Source organism: Rissa tridactyla, chromosome 6 (genome assembly GCF_028500815.1).
Source record: "Rissa tridactyla isolate bRisTri1 chromosome 6, bRisTri1.patW.cur.20221130, whole genome shotgun sequence".
NCBI classification, from domain to species: Eukaryota; Metazoa; Chordata; class Aves; order Charadriiformes; family Laridae; genus Rissa; species Rissa tridactyla.
Genome location: NC_071471.1, coordinates 56045955 through 56067587, shown reverse-complemented (window position 1 = coordinate 56067587; position 21633 = coordinate 56045955). Strand labels below are relative to the sequence as shown.

At 41.4% G+C, this 21633-nt stretch overlaps 1 protein-coding gene across 9 annotated transcripts in view; it reads left to right on the top strand.

Moving 5' to 3' along the window:
* Positions 1–21633, top strand: part of BLNK (B cell linker) — a 109801-nt gene that overhangs the window by 38963 nt on the left and 49205 nt on the right. For 2 of the 9 annotated variants that reach the window (XM_054207187.1, XM_054207183.1), the window contains exon 1: positions 18474–18691. The exons of the other annotated variants lie outside the window; for them this stretch is intronic. In XM_054207187.1, the coding sequence (XP_054063162.1) occupies positions 18645–18691 (47 nt within the window). In that variant the 5' untranslated portion in view covers positions 18474–18644. Of the gene's footprint in view, positions 1–18473; positions 18692–21633 lie in introns of those variants that run through there. 9 annotated transcript variants of the gene reach the window in all.

Sequence of the window (21633 nt, the reverse complement as noted above, 5' to 3'; positions counted from 1 at the left end):
GCTCCTTTTTCATCCTTCCTTCACTTGCATTTTTTCTTTTATTTCTTCAGTAAGGAAGGTAAACAATCTAATATGGAAAATTCACCTTTCAGCTTTTTCTCGGCTATCAACATTTAAATCCATGGACAAGTTCTCCATACACCAGGTGGAAAGGCCTGGATCCCCTCTTAGCCCCTTTGTAGCTGTGTCAGGAGAGAGTTTCTAAGGCAAAATCTTTTGGAGTGATGGTCTCCAGTAATCAGTACGCCTGGATTTCATAAATGTGGATTTGAGACCTTGCTCATCTTGAATAAACTCAGCTAAATTATTTTAGCATTCCCTGCTTCCTTTCCCACCTGCACTGTGGATATAGTAGTATTTCCCTATCTCACAGGGTTGCTATAATGGAAAAGCATGAGGAATTGCAGTGTCTTTACTTAATATAGTAAGGCAAATGGTACAATTGCACTGCAGGTGAAAGCTGTGACTTGCTTCCCAAGGTCCCATCCACCAGCTGTGATGCCACAGGGCCGCAGGAGTTACATGTATTGGGGATATCTGAATATTGTGGATACTACTGGCCAAGCAGTGGCCAATACTGCCATCGCTGCAGCCGCCAGACAGACCTCTGTGCTCCCAGGGGCCACTCCAGGTTTGCAGGCAACAAAAGAGGACGACGGTTCAAAGGGCAAACAAGCCTCAAGCCTCCGCTGGCAAAATTAATTCTAATCTACTCTTGAGAAAGATTTACGTCCATCTTCTCTCAACAATTTAGTCAGGCACTTCAGTGCATTTTAACTCATTGTCCATGCTTCTAGCAAGAATCATTGTCTCAAACACTTGCATGCATAATGCATTTCTTTCCGTTACATTTTTACTTCTCATTTAAAAGACAAGAAAATTGAAGCCATTAACATTAAGACAATAGTTAAAATTAAGAATAAAATAAAAGAGAAGGCAAGAAATAAAATAGTAGACTTCTAACAGACTACAATGACACTCAATTTTCACATGTAGAGAATTTTCTAATCCTGTTTGGAGAAGGGATTACATAGGCATTATTGTTAAATTTATTCTAAATTACTAAATGTAGGCTGTGCAAAATGGTACTTTCAGTTTCACTTTGAAATATTTTGATTTCTTGCTCCTATATTTTACTTCAGTGGATTACTTTGTCTAACCAAAGACAAATCCTAACGAAAATACTAATAAAATCAATGAGATTTCTATGAGACTTAGACTGTTTCCTTAAGAAATAAAAAAGACAAAGAGCTTTTGCTGTCTCTTTAAACAAGACGCAGCAGTACAGAAATCTTGTGACAATCTGCATTTGGACTCCCCTCACTCCAGAGAAAGCTTGAAGCTGAAAAAGCAAAGGTGGTAGATGACTTCTATCCCAATACTTAGTAAGCAGGAAAGGTTTTCCCCTCTCCTTAGGATATACCATAATGGATTTTTAATTACTCTATATCCTTTAAATACCAGTGCTGACTCAGGTTGAATATTTTATATCTAAATATGTAGATTTAGCTCTGTGCATTCCTTCATTTTTGATGTAGCTTAAATGCCACTTTAAAAATCTCCACTTATTCCCAAAACTGGAAAAGGCCAGGGCTGCAAATTCAGAAGATACATCTTCATACAGTGACCTCCCAATAAAAATTATACCTAAAAGAGCCCAAAAGAGGTTTCCAGTACATAACCACTCTAGTGTCACAGAAACATACTACAGGACACTTCCTTGGTAGCTATATACACTCCAAAGAAAAAAAAAAATCTGAATTTTACTTTAAATCACACTTTTATATATTATTTACTCGTTTTTAGCATAGAAAGGCTACGACAAAAGTCTATTCAGGCATCAAATAATTACAGAGGCAGCCATTGCCTGCCCATTAGAATTAATTCTGGATATTCTGTTCACAGGAGGATCTAGGAAATACTTGCTCAGCAAAGCAACACCATCTTGCCTCCTTTTACAGCAGCAGACAATATTACGCTCCTGCAGCAGAAAGGGGGCAACAGACACTTGCATTACAGCAGTTTCTCCTCCATCCTGCCATAAGCAATTGAGACTTTTGCAATGACACAGGTTACTTGAGAAGAAGGAAAGATGCCCTCACAGCTCAGGAGCATATTGTGTTCCAAGTTCTTCTAGGAAGCTCATTTCTGCTCTTGGAACTAGACTGTTCACTGTGCTATCTTGGATCTAAAGCCAGGAAAAACTGGCATTCTGACATTATTTTTGAAGTGTTTGGCCAAAGCTTAACAACGAAAGAACGGAAAGATCACAATGTTAAACACCCTGTGCCACCACCACAGACCGCATGGATTTGAACCTGAAACAACATTTAATCATAGCACCTTCCCCATCTCAGCTCCATGTCAAAAGAAGTACATAGTCAGGTGAACACAGACAGACACCTTACAATGCTATGAATCTATAACTGGGCATTTTTCTTAGTACTAAGGCAATCCAATCCAGTCTTCCAACCAAGCTTTGCCGTATTTTTGAGCTTTGCCAAGAATGTATGATAGTCTATGGCAAAATATGCTGTTCACTATTTAAGTCAATAACATTTGATACTTTTCCATAGATAAACAGTGAATTTGTATTTTATGCAGTGCTTTATATTGAAAATAATGCATAAAAAAATTGTACAAGGAAGAAACTATTTCTGTACATCACATTCTCCTATGACTGCAACCACACAGAAGACATTTTCAAACAATCTTTCTAAACTGGACACGAACATGCAAGGTGGAATTACATTAATGTTGTTCTAGGTAGGATGAAAACTAAACCCAATATAGAAGCCATTCAAGCTAGCAATATGTTCTGCGGAAGAGCAATGTATATCACCTTATGTTCAGTCCTGTGCATTGTGGCTTTTAGATCATGCGTGACTTGCCTCCTGTCAGCCCACCATCTGCTTATAGTTAGCAATTAAGACAAACTCAGAGATGCAGTACTTGGGCGAGTACTTAGCTGTTTTGCAGCATCCCTTAAGATTTTAAATGAAGGATAGTTTAAGCAAACACAATGTCTAAAAAGCCCCTACTTCAGTGGCCTTTCTCACTAAACAATTTCTTCAACTGCAGTTGTATAAAGATACTAAGTAAAGTTGACAGGAAATAACCATGATTACAAGGCTGTCTTTGTTACCAAAAATAAAGATGTAGCTAGAAACTACATTTGTCAGAGCTTATAGAGAGAAGAGACACCTGTATACAAGAATAATTGGACATCACCAGAGATTGTAAATAAAACAGCATTCCATCTTTGAAAAAGATACTACAAATAGTAGCAATCCAATTACCTCAGAAGTTGAAAATATACAAAAATACGCAAAATACATAAGTTCGTATTTTCTGATCAAGTCCCAATATCCAGATATTTGCTGGGGTCTTACTTCTTTCCAAATGGCAACGGTGGCAGTTCAGATCTTACCATGCTACAGTAGTGGAAGTGTGGTTAAAGTGGAAACTAACTCGGGAATGTTTTAGTTCTTGTGGTTCTGTGGACCATATTCCTGCCTCGGGCTGTGTAGAGAGAATATACATCAAAATGCTTTCTTTATGCACGTACTCCTGTTAGACTGAAGTATCACTATTGCAATGACGAGGAATGCCTCGCAGTTGCAGATACATTGTCGGAGTTGGAGGGTTTTTTCTATTTTAATGAAAATTGCATCCAGGAACTCCAATGAAATAAAAGAATTTTGTCCTTTTTCACATCCGTTCTTACTGAAAATAATCCTATTCTCAAACAATTCAAATACCAGTTGATATTATCCGGAGGTCACCAAAGAACTGATAGGATATGAAGATGGCTTGATGCCTGCTATGGAAACCAGTTTCAAGTTGTCTGAGTATCTTCCATAGCACATTTTATCCTCCCTACGCCAGTTAGGAAAATACAGAGAGAGTCACAGAGGTTGCAGTCATTGCTGGCTTATGTCTGCATAGATAATAAATAAATCAGTACAAGCTGAGAACTGCCTCCAGAGTCTTCTCCTCTTCTTTAGCCACATGATTTTCCATTACTCGCTGTTCTGCAGCCTGTTGAGGATAACTTCTAAATTAGAAAAATTTAGAATTAGTCAGCCTTGCCCAGTCTCCTTTCATGGTACCCTACCATGCTCATCCATCTATGGAATGCTGTTGGAAGGGTGTTAACAGTATAAGTATAGACGTGTTTCTTTAAGATTGGAAACACTTTGCTCATTTTTAGGGACATTAAGCAATATAAATAATAGACTCTTTTTGATAACAGTGTGACAGAGTAGTGCTAACTGATACTAGATGCCTATTAATGCTCTTTGAAGATCAAAAGTGGATCAGCCTCTGAGAAAACAGCATGTGCTGGTCCAGCCATAGGGACAGCCAGGTCTGTAACACTAAACCTGTACATTTTAGTGAAAGTAGAAACATTTATCTTTGTTAGTACTCTAGACCAGCCTAAATAGCAAAAGAATATCAGTCGTGGAGCAACTCAAGTTGGGTACCAACAATCAAAGAGACAAGTCACCTTTTTAAGACACAGACCCAAATGACCTGTTTATGTTTGCACACAAAGCCAGAAACAGAACCAGAAATGGAAGCTGTTGCCCAAATCACAAGCGTGTTCTTCACCATCATCATATGTCTGGACAGGAACTTTTCCGTCCACCCTGTCAGTTGATGTGCTTTCCTTTTCTCTATTACATGGCTGTACTCAGACCACAGAGAAGAGGTTGTTGTAGTTTCGATTCACTGGTCTTTCTTCCCTTTTAGAAATTCATATTTGGCAGTCAGAAAGTGCTGCACCTGGGACTCAAAACTCAGAAGAAAATAACTTCTGGCTCACTCAAGCAATGAGGTGTGAAGGACTATTAATTTATACTCTCATTTTAGCAGAATTCCACATGTGCCCCAGCTAAAGCACAGACCAGGCAGAAAACAGAGCAAATGTCTTGTCTCATTTTGATCCAAGGCTCCAAACTGGAGTCCTCTCAGTTTCTGAAAGAAATACAATATTTCATTTACAGTGTGTTATTAACACATATTTATGATCTCTACAGGAGAATCATTTCATTCCTCTTGCTTTAGACCAGCCTCTGTGAAAACAAGTGAAAATATAAGCTCTTTTTGCTTTTGTGTGAGCATGCAGAGCTCCATTCATTAGTTCATACGTTTGTGCTGTGATGGCAGGTGGTCTGTGCGGTACTTCTAAAATAATGAAGGAAAGTATTAAACCCTCTCATTCAGACTTTCTTGAATTCAGGAATGAGAAGAGAACAGGCAAAGGGATGAGATAAGATACTAAGCCATGAAAACTGCAGTCCTTAAAATTGGGGTCAGCTAGGCAAGCAGGGTAACGAAGTTACAAGATGAGCTGCAAGGAGAAGTGAAGGGCCTGCGGCGGGAGGGACCTGTTGCAGCTGCAAGCCAGACAGTTGGTGCTGCGGCGGCCAGTCACTTGAAACAGCTCTAGGAGAGGCTGTTCAGCGCAGCTGGCCTGGCAAAAGATGAAGTGCAGTTGGTAGGAATGCCGCGGCAGCCCTTTGTGCAACAGCATTCAATACCTGAAACCCAACAGCCTGCATAGCTACAGGTGGCAACCCATAGCTTTAATATATTTGCCAAAAATATGTATTTCAAAGATTTGCCCCAAACAAACGTAGAAATTGCATTCAGCACGCAAATAAATACCTCTTTACTCGCACCTTCCTCATAAACTCCCCTTCCAAGAGCAATGCCAATATGAGGAATGTAGAACTACCTTAGTAACACCACAGACATTGCCATGATGGTACTTGTGTATATCTACATGACAGATGGTATTAACACCCATCAACACATGATTCAGAGCATCAGAGAGCCACTAGACAGATCACCTGTAACCACCTAAATACAGACAGTATCATAATGCACGTATTTGTGAAATTAAGATTCACAGGCAACCTTCGTGCTACCTTTCTCTAATTTTCAGTGCTTCAGAGCACCTGTACACTTGCGGTGGGTGCAGCGTAGGGACTGAGGAGCTAGCACCAAGCACAGGAGCTGCTCAGCTGCCAGAAGCAGAGAAGCTGCACTGCCAGATGCTGTACACGATCTGAAATGCCCTGTCTCAACATGCAGCTCCGTTACGTCTTGTTCCAGAGACTGCTCAGTTGTCACCAGCTCTGGCACCGTGCTCCACCGCGCAGCATAAACACTCTTTGACTTTACAATCTTGATGTTTGTTTACAATTCTTAGAAGTAAAATTCAGATATGCTCTGAATTCTTGAAGAGGTGAAGTGTTTTCAGGCCAGACTATGGCCCATCTCTTGCCACACTAACAGGAACATAACGGCAGGTTCCCTGCAGCATGTTACAGTTTAGGACTACTCAGACCACCTCTCGCAGGTTATTTTATCAAGCTTCTGGAGGACAGAGGGATGAAAGCACATTCTCCAGAGTAGGGAGGCAATTCAGTCTCCTTGCCCAAAGCTGTCTTGGTCTGGGCTGAGACTGCTGTTAAAAATTATAAAGGAACACTGTTGCCTGTTATTATTGTTTTAAAAAATATTTTATTTTATTCTTCCACAAGCCATGCCTGATTTTTCAAAGTCTGACAATCTCCTCCTGTTCCCAATAGTCAAGAGTTCTAAGGGGAAAAAAAAGAGATTTTATGTATTTTACAGTCTTATACTAGCCTTCCTGTTTTCCACTCTCCTCCACCGACTGCCATTGCACATTTTAGGTACTCTCCAATGATATCCTTGACAGAACACTAAGTCTCAGTTTCTTCTTCACAATTCTGGCACTTCAAGTTTCCCCAGACACCTGCTACCACAGCTCTGTCATTTCTCCTATTTAGTTCCTCACTGCCCAGTTTCATGGCTTTTTATTATTTTACAGAGCTCTCAGAATACAGACAATAACCTAAAAATACCTTACCATTTCAGTTAATTTGCCTTACCATACATTCCATAAAAGTAATCAGATCCTTTTCTAAATCCCTGATCTGGCTGATACAATTAATTACCTTTATCAGTATATATCTTCCTTATCTCATGCTTCTGACTTCAAGCAATAATATTCTGAAGAGAATACAAGGGAATACAAGGCATATCCATGCTATTCCTTTAATGAAAAAATAATACAGTTCAAGATCACAGAAGTAAAAGGATTGTTTGCATTGCTTGAAATGTCAGCATGAATATCATCTATATTCCTTTTAGATTACTGGTACAAATAATGTTTAAGAAATTATTCATAACTAGATGGTTTTTGTCCACACATAGATTTAAATATACTCTGAAAAAAATTGCAAAGTCAAATATTGCCTGTCATTATTTTTTCTTTTTAAAGGAACAGAAGTACAAATCACACGTACAGTCTTACAGGTATTCTCTACTAGCTATTCCCTTTCCAGGGGTTTATTGAAAATTACAGATAAAACAAAATTTCAACTATTTTAGCTTTTAACGAAGCAGTACTAAACATGAAATGTATGCCTCCATCACATCAGTAATTTATTGGTTTTTAGAATTTTTTTTTTTTAAAAAGAAAGAAAAAAAGAAGTGGGTCTAAGAAAACAGTGAAAAATAACAGATGTAGTTAATTTCAGATCACAGACCAGAGCCCCTACAGATGATGTCTTTCTAGCAATACTTCTCTACCATCATCAAGGTAGATGACATAGGATCAGATCCCCTGTTAACCATAATGTATAATGGGAATAAATTTTTCAGGACTAAAGATCTAAATGGTCCAGAACCACACTAAGACAAAACCAACACATCAGTATATGTCTATACCTATCTTGCACCTTGCAGAGTCCACAGAATGGAACACCAGTTTCTGGGAAAAAAACACTTTGTGTACGGACTTGAAGTGTTGTTCATTGACAACCAATGTACCAAGAACATTTTGAAACGCAGCCTCACGGCACAGCTCCAGCAGATTCCTGGGCAGTCTTAGAATTTATTCTGTACCAAGCTCAAAATTTTGCTCCTCTATTATGGCATTTCGTTCTACTACAATATTCTTGAGTATTGACTTACTTATATTTAAGGTAAAGGAATCCTGCATCAGATCAGAGGTCTAATTCATGTGACATCAGCCAGCGTCAGGTGCCAAAGGAAGAAGATAAGGAGGCGGCAAATGGGTGTGGGTGGGTGTCTCTGTATGCATGCACGTGAACAGTACATCACTAGCTGAGTTGGTATAACACCCCAGTGAACCATGCTGAAACAGATAAATTTACACTTTGAACTTTGATTCAGGAAAGTGTTGGTGGTATCAGTTCCACGAGGAATAAGAATAATAATAGAAATCTATAATTTCTTTAGAAGCTTATGATACTTTCAGGAGTCTTTTTCATAAAAGGGGAAATTCTCCTGTGAACAGAATGATGAAAGTTAACCAACCTTAAGGAAGGCTTAATCTTGGAAGAAATCACAACCCTTAAGGAAGAGATATCTTAAAAACCAATAATTTCTCTCTGGAAGACTCTATGGTATCACTGTTGTCTTCCTATTTGCTAACTAACATAAACATTTTACAGCAAAATCTATACAAATAATATATACCTTCTCAACAGTTTAAAATTAAAAATAGTGCATAGCAACCTAGTCTTCACTCATCAGTCTGTTTATAAACATATATACTTCTCACTCAAAATTGTTGTGGCAAGAACAAACAGGACAATTTCAAACGTATAACAAAGGTCCCCAGGCAGACACAGAGAAGGTTTAAGCACCCAAGTCCATGCTGCAGATGTTGGTAAAGTGCACTGGTGTCCAGAAATGAAAAATCTCATAAGATTATGTATAATCTCTATGTATATTATTTCTAAACTACCAGTCAGAAACTTTCTTTAATCCCAAAATATTGTAGAATGCAATCTCCTCAATCCAGTAAACTTCTTGTTCCCTATTAAAACAACAGATAATGAAAAGAGATAATTGTTTATGAATAAGACTACTACGTGCTACTGCAATACAATGAATATTCAAATTTACATATATGTGTTTCTTTACGTGTAGACTTCTATCAAATTTTCATTCTTCTTTCACTTCTCCCCAAGCTCCCTTTACATTTTAAATCTGAAGGGATGACCAAAAAAGTAGAAACAGTTATTCTGAAACCCAGTGTTTGCTACTAAATGTAGATTCTTTTTTTCTCCCAATATACTCTGAGAGTAGAAAGATGCAGGCTCTTATGACCACAAACTCATGAAATAACTCTTAAATACCGTACTACAGCAATAAATGCTTCAAATTAGGATACATAAAAAATAATAAAGCACTCTGATATAGCGTGGCACTCCTATGCATCTGCTACAGTTTTGTAGTCCTAATGCAATTAAAGCTACCAACTGTGTAAACATAATATTTGCAACGATTCACAAAATTTTCAGTTTAGCCAACAGAAAAATTTCAAGGCTATCGTTACAAGTCTGAGCAATTTTTCTCCACAGAAGAGAGTATTCCATTAAACTTTATCTCATTTCACAGCCATATAGCACCTTTCATCATAAAACGTTATCTCTTTATTATTTCAAAGTTTGCTTTGCTATCAGTACTTTGCTACTTAGTTTGCTACTTTTTTAATTAATAAGATAACAATTTGTTTCTTTAGAAAGTCCCCCGTCTCCTTGATCACTGTCTTTTTTTGAAGGTGGTATTTCAAATCCACTATATTTTTGGGTGAGAAGGACTTCCGGAACTTTTTCTGTTCAGCAACATTTCTGCTCCCAGAACATGCTGTTAGGCAATTCCAGTTATCCAAGAAACTGAAGAGAGCAGTCTTAAGAAGATGGAAACATATGACGCTCAAGGCCAGGCTTGATGAGGCTCTGAGCACGTTGAAGATGTCCCTGCTTACTGCAGGGGGGTTGGACTAGATGACCTTTAAAGGTCCCTTCCAACCCAACACATTTTATGATTCTATGAAAGCAGAAAAGACTACAGACAAAAGTATTTTTCCCGTTCCTAAGCAGGAACAGAAAGATGCTCAGACAGAAATTATTATTGTCAGTGAAGCAGTTCAGGTTTACAAATTGTGCCAGAGAAAAGATGCACCAACCATTTTCCTTGGCTGCATGTATTAAAGTTCAGTGCAGGAAAGAAGCGGTTTAAAAACTATTGGTTTTTCAGCATTTTCCAGGTACTGAAGGCATCACAATATGTGTAAACAGTATCAGCCCTATACAAAAATAAACTAATTTTAAGACATCCCTTTCATTTTGAAATTTGAAAATTTTGGGCAACCTTTTGTCTGTGTGAGTATACACACCAATTTTGTCAGCAGGGACACAAACATTTTTAGACCATTCACTCTCTAGGTCTGAATTCTGACTGATGCTCAGTAGGCACACGCAGAAAGGAAGGATGCAAAACACTTCTCCTCCACCATCCTCCTCTGCCTTGTGCAAGTCTCATTCTCCATGCCAGGGCCAAATAACCCTCTCCGCTAAGCACACCCACTAAGGCTCTTGGGTACCCTCCAGGCTAAGTCAACACCCCTCACAGGAGAGCAGACTGCAGCACAGGGAAGCAAACTTGTCAAAGACTTCATCCAATTGCAGCAGGAGATGAGGAGGAAGGAGAGCAGGGTATACAACCCCCAGAGAAAAGTCAGAAACAAGAGTGTCTTGCCAGCATGCAAAGAAGCCCATGCCCCTACGCCCTCCCTTCTGTGGTTGGGATCAGAGCTAGATTACAGCTGGCCAGTTACGAGTATCTCCGTTGCAGTCACCCTTGACTGCTGGAAGGGGATAAGGTTTGCAGACCAAGCAGCAGCACTATTCTTGAGTCACTGTAGCTGTCTGTTGGCTCCAAAACAGGCTGCTGCCTCCAAGGCAATCTGACCTCAATTGCTTTCAGTTTAACATCACATAATTATTCTGTCTGAAGGAGCAAATTTTGTGTTTTTGTGTGCATGTGGAACAGATGACAGTAAAACTGAAAAGCGGAAGTTCAGCTTTTTACACAGCGGGTTTGTCCCCAGAGAAATAAAACACATTTTCTCTACAGGTGCTAAAATGAGTTTGTTCAGAAGCCCCTTCATGAGAAAATCCAACTAAATTTACTGTTTTCACATCTTTGCCTACCCCGCAGTACATGCCTACACGTACAACCCGTTTCCTCCAGTGAGCCTAAAGACAAACCCAAATCCTGTTCAATAAAATTTAGACTTGCATTTTCAAACGCATTTCCTACTACTATTACTATATGAACAACTTTGAACCCACCATTTAGTACCCAAAGTGATAACAGATTAAAGCTTTAAGATTTCTACGAGTTGCTAGGAGTCTTCCAAAATTGGCACTGTCGCATTGAGCCATTTGACCCACGGTGAGGACTCACAACTTCTGAAAATTAGTATTATTTAAAAATACTTGGGACAGAAAAGTACCTTCCTCTCATCTGCTAAGACACAACTAAATGCCCACATGTAACTTTTCCTGTATGAGTAGTGTTTTATAGTTTAAATGCTTATACTGGAAATGGAAAAAAATCCATTCAAATAGACTAGTTAATGAGAATCTGAGAGCAATGCCTGGAAAAAACAGAGATGTATTATTTTAAACACGAAGCAGCAGTGTTTCACCTGTTTATAGCAATCAATAAGTAATAAATACAGAGAACGTCATGAGAAATCATGTTCCATAAACTCATGGTTTCCAAATACCAGCTATGGGACACAGAACGGTAAGTTAAGTAGGCAGTGTATCAACCAAAATAGAAATCAAGGGGAAACAAAACTACATCTAAATTGGCATAGTTTTAAACAATAGAGTTTGAGTGCTCTTTTGGCGTGGTACCAAGTCCCACAAATTTGCATTCAGACCCATATGATCAAGCACAAAACCTTCCCGGGCAGCATGTGACAGTCTAGGGCTAACCCTCCATTTCCCCTCCGCTCTTCATCCCCACGGCGTATTGCTGGGACATCTTCCTATGGACATTCTGAAAGCAGATCAATTATATACAAAATACTTTAAAATAGCAGGCCTTTAGGAAAAATTCAAACCTGCAACTTGGCTACAGATTCCAGTTCAAATTCAGGTGGTATGAATTTGGGCTGTTTTCCAATTCAGATGTAGGTGGTTTCAATTTGGGCTATTTTCACTAAACTTCCACAGCCTTGAAAAGCAGAACTGTAGCAATCATTTAGTGACTTTCATGTGAACACAGACTGATCAAGCCAAATTCCTGCTACTGCCCAGCTACATTTGCATTCACATTATATTGCTTCCGTGGTTGGAGCTCTCTCCTTTACTGCTATCCCAGTAGTAGCATGAAGTCACAGCTCAAGCAGTAGACTCAAATTTTAAATAGGGACCCTTACATATGAATAAATACTCTCTTTGAAGCAATTATCAGTCTGAGAGAGGTTTAAGAAAGCATGTAGATATGGGCTAGGTGAAATACTATGACCTCCAGACAGTAAAATCAGACAGACGTTTTGAAGTGAATTTTCAATCATTTTACATATTGCTCAGGAGACCTTACATTGCTGCTCTTTTGTCAGGACTTCCTGAAGAAAAGCCAAGCAAAAGCTCAGGAAGCTGTCTTTTAAAGAGTAAAATGTGCAACATCTTGTGTTTCCCCACATTCCCCAGAAGTGGCGAAGTCAAAATGAAAAAATACACTAGCTACTTGGCAAGACAGGTTGTACATGAAATCCACTTGAAGAATTCTTTCCTATAAAGAAGAGTTGCATCCTTGACTCCTGAGTACTTCTAGGAAAAAATTTTGGCACGGTCTTCTCTATTGATGTTGGAGACAAAATTTTGTTAATTGAGAAGAGGTTAAGAAATAGGTTTTCTAGCATGACTGAGAGAAAAAGTAAGTCTTATATGGTCATGTTATGAATAAAATTGAAACCTGGTTATCAAACCGATTGCTTCAGATCAGGTTTCTCAGCTGTTTTATATACATTGAAGGTACTAGACTGTAACTATGAGCATTAATGTAATCTGTAAAAAATAGCTTCCTCTTGAAATAGTCATGCATAGTTCATTGAGATCCTTTGATGCAGCACTGTCTCCTCAAAGCATTAAAAATAAAAATAAACATTAAAAAGATTTACTGCAAACTGATGTTTTAAACTAATCTATTTGCAGATCTTTTTATTCATCTTCTCATTGCTAAATTTTTATGCTACATGACACAGTTTACAATAGTCTGTTTTTTCTTTCAACTGTGTGAAATCCCAGAAGTTCAGAAATGGCAACTGAGAGCCAAGGCTGTACCTATTGACTGGATGGTACTTTTCACACTCTTTCCTGCAACTTGATTGCCCATCTCTCCTGGGTGCCACAGCTCCTGTCCAGGACACATTCCTAGGGTTTCTTGTCACGAGAGGAGGCTACGGCAGATGCTGTTGCTTCACTGAGCCTCACCCCGTTAGGCAGTCAGGATGTGGCTTCAGCTGCCAACCCAGATCAGGAACTCAAACAGGCCCCTGGGTTCCCTAGACTAAACATAGCCATGATCTGTAATCCGCATTTAGACAATGGCATGAATGGTCTCCATAAAAAGCTGTTAGCATCAAAGCTTAGGAATTTAAAAGGAAGATATGTACAGATGATATTTTATATAACATTTAACATTGTAGTATGAATATTAGTGATATTCGTAGCTTCACCAGGAATCCCTGACAAACCCAAAATCAGCATACAAACCATGTACTGGAAGGTACTAAACTAGAGAGCATTAAGTTCAGTGGAAATCAGAAAAAGCAGTCATGAAAGGAGTCAGAGAGAAACCTTCAGCCAAGAAAATCCATCAGTCTCATCAGTGATAGCAATCAAACTCTGGATTTTGCCTAATGGTTTCTCTGCAACGATTGGCTCTGTATGAAGATGCTTGTTCTGATCTAGGAACACCACTTACCAAGGACTTAAATGCTTCAGACGAGTCTTCCGATCCCTTGTTTCTGTGCAACAGGAGTTTTCTACCTACTCTGGGAAGCAAAATCAAACCATAAATGACCCTAACAATGGCGTATAGAAAACTGGAGCCCTGAGCAAACAGGAAATATCTGGCAATTCACAGCAATTTTTGACCAAATGAAGATAGGATACTCGTAGTCTCAGACAGAGTTTGTTCCACCGAGTCTGGTTTTGCCCATGCCTCAATGACCTCACTGCTCTTAAATAGAAATCAGAACACGCCGTCAGAGTGAGGCAGCGTGTACAAGGAATGAGCCGGCGGGAAATAAACAGCAGAAAATAGCAAAGGGGGGAAACAATAATTTTAGTTTCTGAACATACAAGATAAAGAAGTTGCTTTCTAAAATCTTTTTATTTATGAACATAAATGGAGACTTACACGGTCATACTGGGAGAGGATCTCGGAGGCAAACCCAGACTAAGCCACAACGCTTGCAGTGATGAGGAAATGATGTTGCAACAGTTAGTGACATTTAGGAAATCTGTACAAGCATTTAGAAGGTCTTTTCCAAAATTTCAATGGCATTTTGAGCATCAAAAATAAAAATAAAAAAGCATGCCTATTCTGTGAACCATCCTGCCAAAGGAATTTACTGGCAAATCCTGCATTACCTGTGTTAAGTAATGGTGTCGGGAATTTATGCTGTATCTTTTGTAGCCATACACAGGAAAATAAAGTTACCGGCTATCTACATCATCACAAAAATGGCAGAGTCCACATGAATGTGGGTTCTTAAAACATTAGATAAGAAAATACCATTTAGGTAAAGGGCTTGAATGATGACGCTCCAGAAAACCAGTATTGTGGGAACACCTCTGCAAAAATGCTCATCCAAGACATCAAGATATATTCTCCTGGGATACCATTATGCCCCACACCCCTGGGACCTGTCCCTCACCTCAGCTGGGCAGCGCAGCCTGGTCCAGGCTGCCAGGCCACATCTCAGCGGGCAGCAACACTTGCAGGCTGGTTGCCATGCCTGTCCCCATTGGCCCCAGATGTGCCAGGGAGCAGGGAGGTGGACATGCATCCCTCGAACCAAATTCCTCTCTGCCAAGAATGGCACTTTTGGCTGGGGAGGGCTTTCACATTAACCATCACTGATCAAAATGCCACCCACGTGGTAAAACAAATCCCAGTTCCTCTTCGGCATTGTCCAAATGAGTGTATTAGGTCAAAGAGGGACAGTTGCTGGGGTTACAAGTACAAAAATAGCATGACATTATGTTCGCTGCGTGGCTCAAACCTGCCACCGCCTCCAGGCCCTCCCAGGGCTCCTGAAGAGGAAGGCAGGGTGTTTTCTGGAACAGGGGTTAGTGAGGTCCTTGTCCCCCCTCCAGACAGGGCCGCCAGAGACACTGTTTTGGGGTGATGAGTAACACTGGAGGGATGGAGGAACTGCTGCCACTCACCTGCCCCGTCCCTGGGGTGTCTTCCTTGCCAGCTGCAAACTTTGGCTTGCTCCTCTCCATACGGACTACACAAAATCCCTCTTGAACACAGACAGGATCATTCCCAATATGGGCCACAAGTTTGGACTCTGAAACCACCTGTTGGGCAAAAGAAGAGGCCTAGGGCTGTTTGGAAGCAATTGGGTGTGTTCTTCTTTATTTAAGGTTTTTCTCTAGTGGTTGTCCTATCTTGTAGCACCCAACCAAGCTTTCTCATCACCAAGGTAGATAGCCAGATAGGCTGAGTTGGAAGCAGATCAGAAAGACCTAAGCAGGATGTACTCGTTTTCTGGTGAGGCTACACTTTTTAGATCCAGATGTTTTTGATGCATGTACATATTTAAAACAGGGAAGAGAAATTTCACTGTAACTAGAAAGGCTTCTTTTGACATTTGGAGAGGGTAGTTTCCTTCTCTTAACTTCAGGACTTTGCCCTGCACTTGACTCTCCATTAGTTTCCCAGGAACAGCATATTCCAGGAGAAACCACTCTCTCAGATGCCTTGGGTTTAAGATAACTGTGGAATACTGTGTCCTGTATATGCTTTTTCAGGAGGAATTGGCTAATTTATTCTTTGCCCATGTTCTGCAGGAGCGTAAAGAACCAGCACAGGCCACATCCCCGGGTACTAGTGACCTCTGCTAATTCTTGGCCGGGAGCCTTTCTCCCCAAGAAAAAAATCCCACCGTCAGTGTGTCTTGGTAGGAATGGATATAATGGGAAGTAAGACATGCCCTGTGTAAGCATTCTGAGGGCCAGGGCTGTGAGGACAAGCATTTACCTCCTTTCCCTGTGCTGCATTACAGACAGGTAAAAACAAGCCCTGATGGAGTAGTAGGAAAGGATTGGTTACAAACTGCTTGTAGCTATTGAAGCAAAGCAGGGATGTGTATTGGGCCATGCGTGTGCATGGAAGAAGCAAGCAGGCTGAGGTATGACCGTTGGGCAGGCCACACGGCAGATGCCACAAAATCTCATGAACAAATCTTGTGCAATGGAGACTTTCATAGGAGTAACTTCTTGGCAGTGGTACCAGTATAAGCAGTCACACACCCTATTCCTCCCACCCTGTGCTGCACCCTCACAAACACCTGTGCACCCAACCAACTCAAGGAACCGATGCAGTTAAACCCCCCTTTTTTATGACTTTTTGCTAGATCGTTTGTAGCGGACTCCTTCCCCAGTCTGTTTCACTGCACAGCTACACAAACCCTTGGGCCAGCAGATCACAGGGATGAGAGATCCTGCGTGAGCCGCACTGTCACCAAGCCCTGAGCACAGGGGACTCAGGGACTGCCCTGAGCACAAGGCATCAGCAGCGGCCCCTTACCGGGAGCAGTGAGGTGACAATGCTGCGAGGACAGGTGTGGAAGCCCTCCACGCTGGGCACTGCAGAGCATTAAAACTAAACCTGTAAACTGTTGAGTCGGGAAGAAACAAGGCGAAACCAGCAAGGCGGTGCAAATGACAGGCTGCCACCAAAGATCTCAAAGGGAAGCAGTCTGGGATTTCTGCGACAGTCAGGCAAGAGGTATTTGTTGTCTAAGAGAAATCACTGCATGAGCCTGCTGAGCAAATCCTGTATTCTGATACATGTTTAGATATAGCAGGAAGACCAGATAAGCAAAAAGTAAAGCGGCACTGTAATTTATTTACACCCTCTTCTTCACATTGCTGGAGTGTTAATTTTAACTAATTCAAAATTCATCTAATTTTCAAAATAACTTTGAGGGACTAAACTCGCAAAGGTGTCCAGCTGAAAACCAGATACAATGCAGGGCGGAATTCCAAAGAATTGTATAGTAAAAAACATTCAACATTATTATGTTATTCCTTAAAGCCCACAAACTTTAAGATATCACAAAAAGGGCAATTTGTTCACGATGGGCCCTCCCTAGAGAAATACTGTATGCAAATTACCAGTGATTTCCATGTTGAAAGCTCAGAGACCAAAAACATCAGCCATGCCAAGATCAGAGCAATACTGTTATCAAAGACACAAATCTCATGGCAGGCTGTTTCCCCACAGTCATCTGCACTAACCAGGAAAGTCTGTTTTGCCGCTACATTTTCACAAGAAAAAACTATAGTCAGTACAATCTGGGGAGGAGACACATCGACATGAAAATCTATACTAAGTGGCAACAAGAATCTCCCCAAGAAATAATTTTGGGGGTCCTCAGAACATATTGCACTTATCAAAACATAGCAACATGATGCATATGGACATTTTTTAAAAAAGAATGAGTAGATTTCCTGCCTAGAGCAGCCTTAGTTTATCAACTAAACTGCAGACAGGCCAAAGACACAGAAAGAGACCAACAAGAGTCATCCTCCAAAGGTGCAGAACTCAAATTAATCAGCAAGGGCTGAACATGAATATCTGCTTATATTGCCCCCCAGACACAACCAGCTACTTAGAAAGTTCATCTCTAAAGAGGAAAAATGGTTGAGCCCAAGATTAAGCAAAAAAAACCCCAGATTTAGATATCAGAGCCATTATACCCAGCTCAGCTGCCTGCATCTTGGGTGAGAACGGCCTCAGTGTGTGCCCCTATAAGGATCTGTGTTTGCTTCTGCCTTAGTTTAATAGGGTGAGGAATTTTTTATTTTATTACTTTTTTTCCCCTGACAGTGATATTGAAAAGGATGGGGATAACAAGGTGAATTTCTCCAGTTTTGCTGGAGAACCTCTGGGAACGGAAAAGTTCCCAGGGCAGCGTGTTGCTCCCTGGCGCATCTTCACCGGGAAGCGCAGAGGAGTGGGGAGAAGGATGGAGCCGGTCCCGGCAGCCTGCGAAGCCACCTGGGGCCGGACGCTGAGTCTCATCTCACTCCAACCCGCTGTAAAACCGGGGACCCGAGCTGCCGGCTCACCTTCCGCCGGGGCCGGGCCAGCGCTTCCCCAGGGTGCTCAGAAAGGTCTAAAGGGAGGAGGGGATTAGGGAGGTCTCGCGTTTCTGTTTCCAAAGGCTCCACCTCGGCTCCCGGTTCCGCAGCCACCTGTGTGTGTCTCCGGACGGGAGACGGGGCGGGGGCGGGCGGCGGAGCCGCGGGGGGTGGTCCGGCCCCCTGCCAGCGCCTGCGGGTAGGACGGAGAGAGGCTTCGGCACCCCGGCGATTTAACCCAGCGGAGGCACTACTGGCAGACAAGTTTCCGCCGCGCTGTGAGACGCGGCAGCAGGAGGAGCCCAGCCCGGCCCGGCGGGAGGAAGCGGCCGCGCCGGCAGGTGCCGGGTCGGGACGACCGCGGCGTGTCCCGGCGCAGCGCGGAGCATGGAGAAGCTGAACAAGCTGACCGTGCCGGCCGGGGAGAAGTTCAGGTAGGGGCTGGTCCGTGCTGGGTCTCGCCCGCGAGTGGGGAGCGCGGCTGTGCGGGGGTTGGTGCGGCGACGGAGCTCGGCGGGGCCCGGGCGGGAGCCGGAGCCGCTTTCCCCGCGGGAGTCGGGGGACACGGGGAGGCTGCGAGGCACGAGGAAGTTGGCAGAAGTTGGCAGAAGTTTTAGAGTAAAAGGGCGTTATTGCTGGTCGCCAGGGCGGCACAGGGAAGGGCGGAAGGTAAATACAGGTCTGGAGCGGCGAGTCGGGCGCAGATTTCAAAGCGAAGTGCGTGTCTGCTTCATCGGCAGCGAAAAGAAGAATGTTTTTAAAGTGTTTTCAAAGCTGTAAGAGTATAGTCTTTGACTCACTGAGGTATATAAGCCTTATGCAAATTAGAAAAACTTAATTAATTGCTTAGTGGTTTAATCACAACGTCCTATGTCCTATGAAGATGGCTTTTGCCGTCAAGTTCTGTAATATTTCCTAATCTTCAAAAGAACGGCTGGAATAGAGGGAACTGGAAAATGGGAAATGTTCCTAAGTGAAGGAGAACAATGTTAAATACAGGGCTTGAGAGGAAAAAAGCAGAAGCTGACCATTACTGAAGTATTTTTAGTGTGATTCTCTTGGTGTACTGGTGGAGTTGGCAACTCAAGGCTCTTTCACTGTGACTTTTTTTCTGAATAGTTAAAATAACTCACTCAATAGTAATTTGTAAACCATTCTGAAGTCTCTCTCGCTCTCCCCAGAAGCCTTCAAGCAAATGAAAATAATCCCTTGTAAACCTAATTTTGATGGAACAGCATTTCTTGATACCTGTTGAAATACTGGGGGAAGGGGAGGGAGGTGCAGCATCGAAGAGCTGCAATGACCCTTCGATTCCTCAGCCAGCACACCTAATAAAGCCTAACAGACTGCATCCTATGGCCCAGCCAAGAACTCCGCAGAAGGCTCAATGGACAGGGGAAAGAAGACAGTGAATTTTCTCATTGTCTGCAGTTTATCACCTTCAGTAGTCTAAAATGGACTAAATGGTGTCAGGGCTCAATGTTGGTCTGAACTAGCTATCTGAAGATAATAAGCTGAGTGACGTTATGGAAAGCTTCATGCCATCAAGACAGTTACTGGTATGTAAAGAAGTAAAACACACACTCTCTGCTCTGAGGAAATCGTAGCTGGGATGCATATTCTTTGCAAATGATTAAAGCAGGATCACTTTCAAGTACACAGAGGTGGGCAGGATCACTTTCAAGTACACAGAAGTGGGCTACACGTGAGGGTTATAATGGTCCACAACTTGTTTGTGAACTGAGTCAAAAGCCCTAAACCAGAAAGGCAACCATCACAGCCCTGCTACATCTTTACACTGGCTGACACTCTTCATCTTGTCTGAAGTTTTAATATTGTTGTAAAATAAGGAAGAGGAGGAGGTAGCTCTGCTTTCCTGTGTTATCTTGAAATATTAAAAGCTACTCTTTCTTTCCTCCTCGTGGCTCTAGTTGTGCAAGGAACAGGGGAGCACACATTTCTCAAACTTGTGAGTGTTCTTGCTACGTGCAGTGGAAGTGCACTGGAGCATGCTTCACTTTGAGCACGTTGAAATACCTCCTTAAACAGAAACCTCGGTGTTTGGCTACATGATCTTACTTACAGTATCAAGATTTTAAAAACTTAAGGCAGAACTTTCCATAAGTACATATTCATAGTATAAATTTAGGGGAGAGGTGCAAATATAGGAAGAGATCGGCGTAACATGGTGGCAGCTATTTCTTCCTTCTAGAAGCCAAATACCCCTTTGCGCTACTTGACTTGTTGGCAGTGCAGTTGACTTCCTAATACAGCCGCCTATCTGCATGGAAGACACATAGATGGTTCGGAGTTTGTACTGAATGTTACGTGAACTAAAAGTAAAGCCCTCCTTCTTCCATATGCTAAGATGCAATGCCGAGAAATATTCCTACCAAACATAGTTTCAATTGGTGTAATTATAGTTCACGTTTTTCTAAACACAGCTTTCTTAAAATTTCTGCTTTGTAGCAGCAAAAATTAAAGTAGCACTGCTGTTGAGTCAGTGTCTGAGAGTAGAGCTTTTGATTTTTTTAAGTGTAGACCTGAAAAACTAGATATTATGTGGTTTTGCTAAGCTCGTCTGTTCTCTGTGGGTATATCTGAGCTTACCAGACCTAGCTTTTTATTGCATTAGCAAGTCTTAGGTCAGATCTGAATTCTTAACATATTCCATTCATTTATTTATTGCAACAATAAGAACTATAAGTGTTCTTATGTGCCTCTTTAACTACCGTGTTGTGGTACAGACGTTATTTGCAGTTAAGCCACTCAATTAACTTCAGTATTAGTTGGACAGGAATGATGGAACTTTGTGGAATTCCAGTATTATTTTTATATAATGTTTGTTGTGAAGTGTGCACAGTATTATACAAGTATTCCCTCAGAGTACATTGTGTGTTCTAATTGCTTCCACATAGTCAGGAAAAATTAATTCCAAGACTTGTGGTTTTTTATCATCAGATAAATTAATTTATGTGGTGCATACAAATAATTTGGTACTTTGAATGGTTTTCTAAAGTGTGAGTACTTGAGCAATAGCCATGCTGCCACGGCAGGCTCTAGTGTGCCTTGATTTCAGCCTGAACTTCAGAAAAAAAAAAAGTTATGCTGCAGACAAATGCATAGATAAATAGATGCAGTCATAATCAGGGACGGTAGGTGTCAAAAGTAACAGGAAGTTAGCAGCTCAAAAGATACAACACCAAACTTGCAGACTCTTTTTGGTTCAACTTCCTTAGACTATGAGCTTATGATTCCTGGTCTTTAAGTAACTTCTAGCTGCAATATATGACTCTGCTCTAGCATCTCTTCAGACTTGCTGCCCTTTTTTATTATGACCCCAAACCTTAATAATGACCCTCTGCTCATAGCTGTC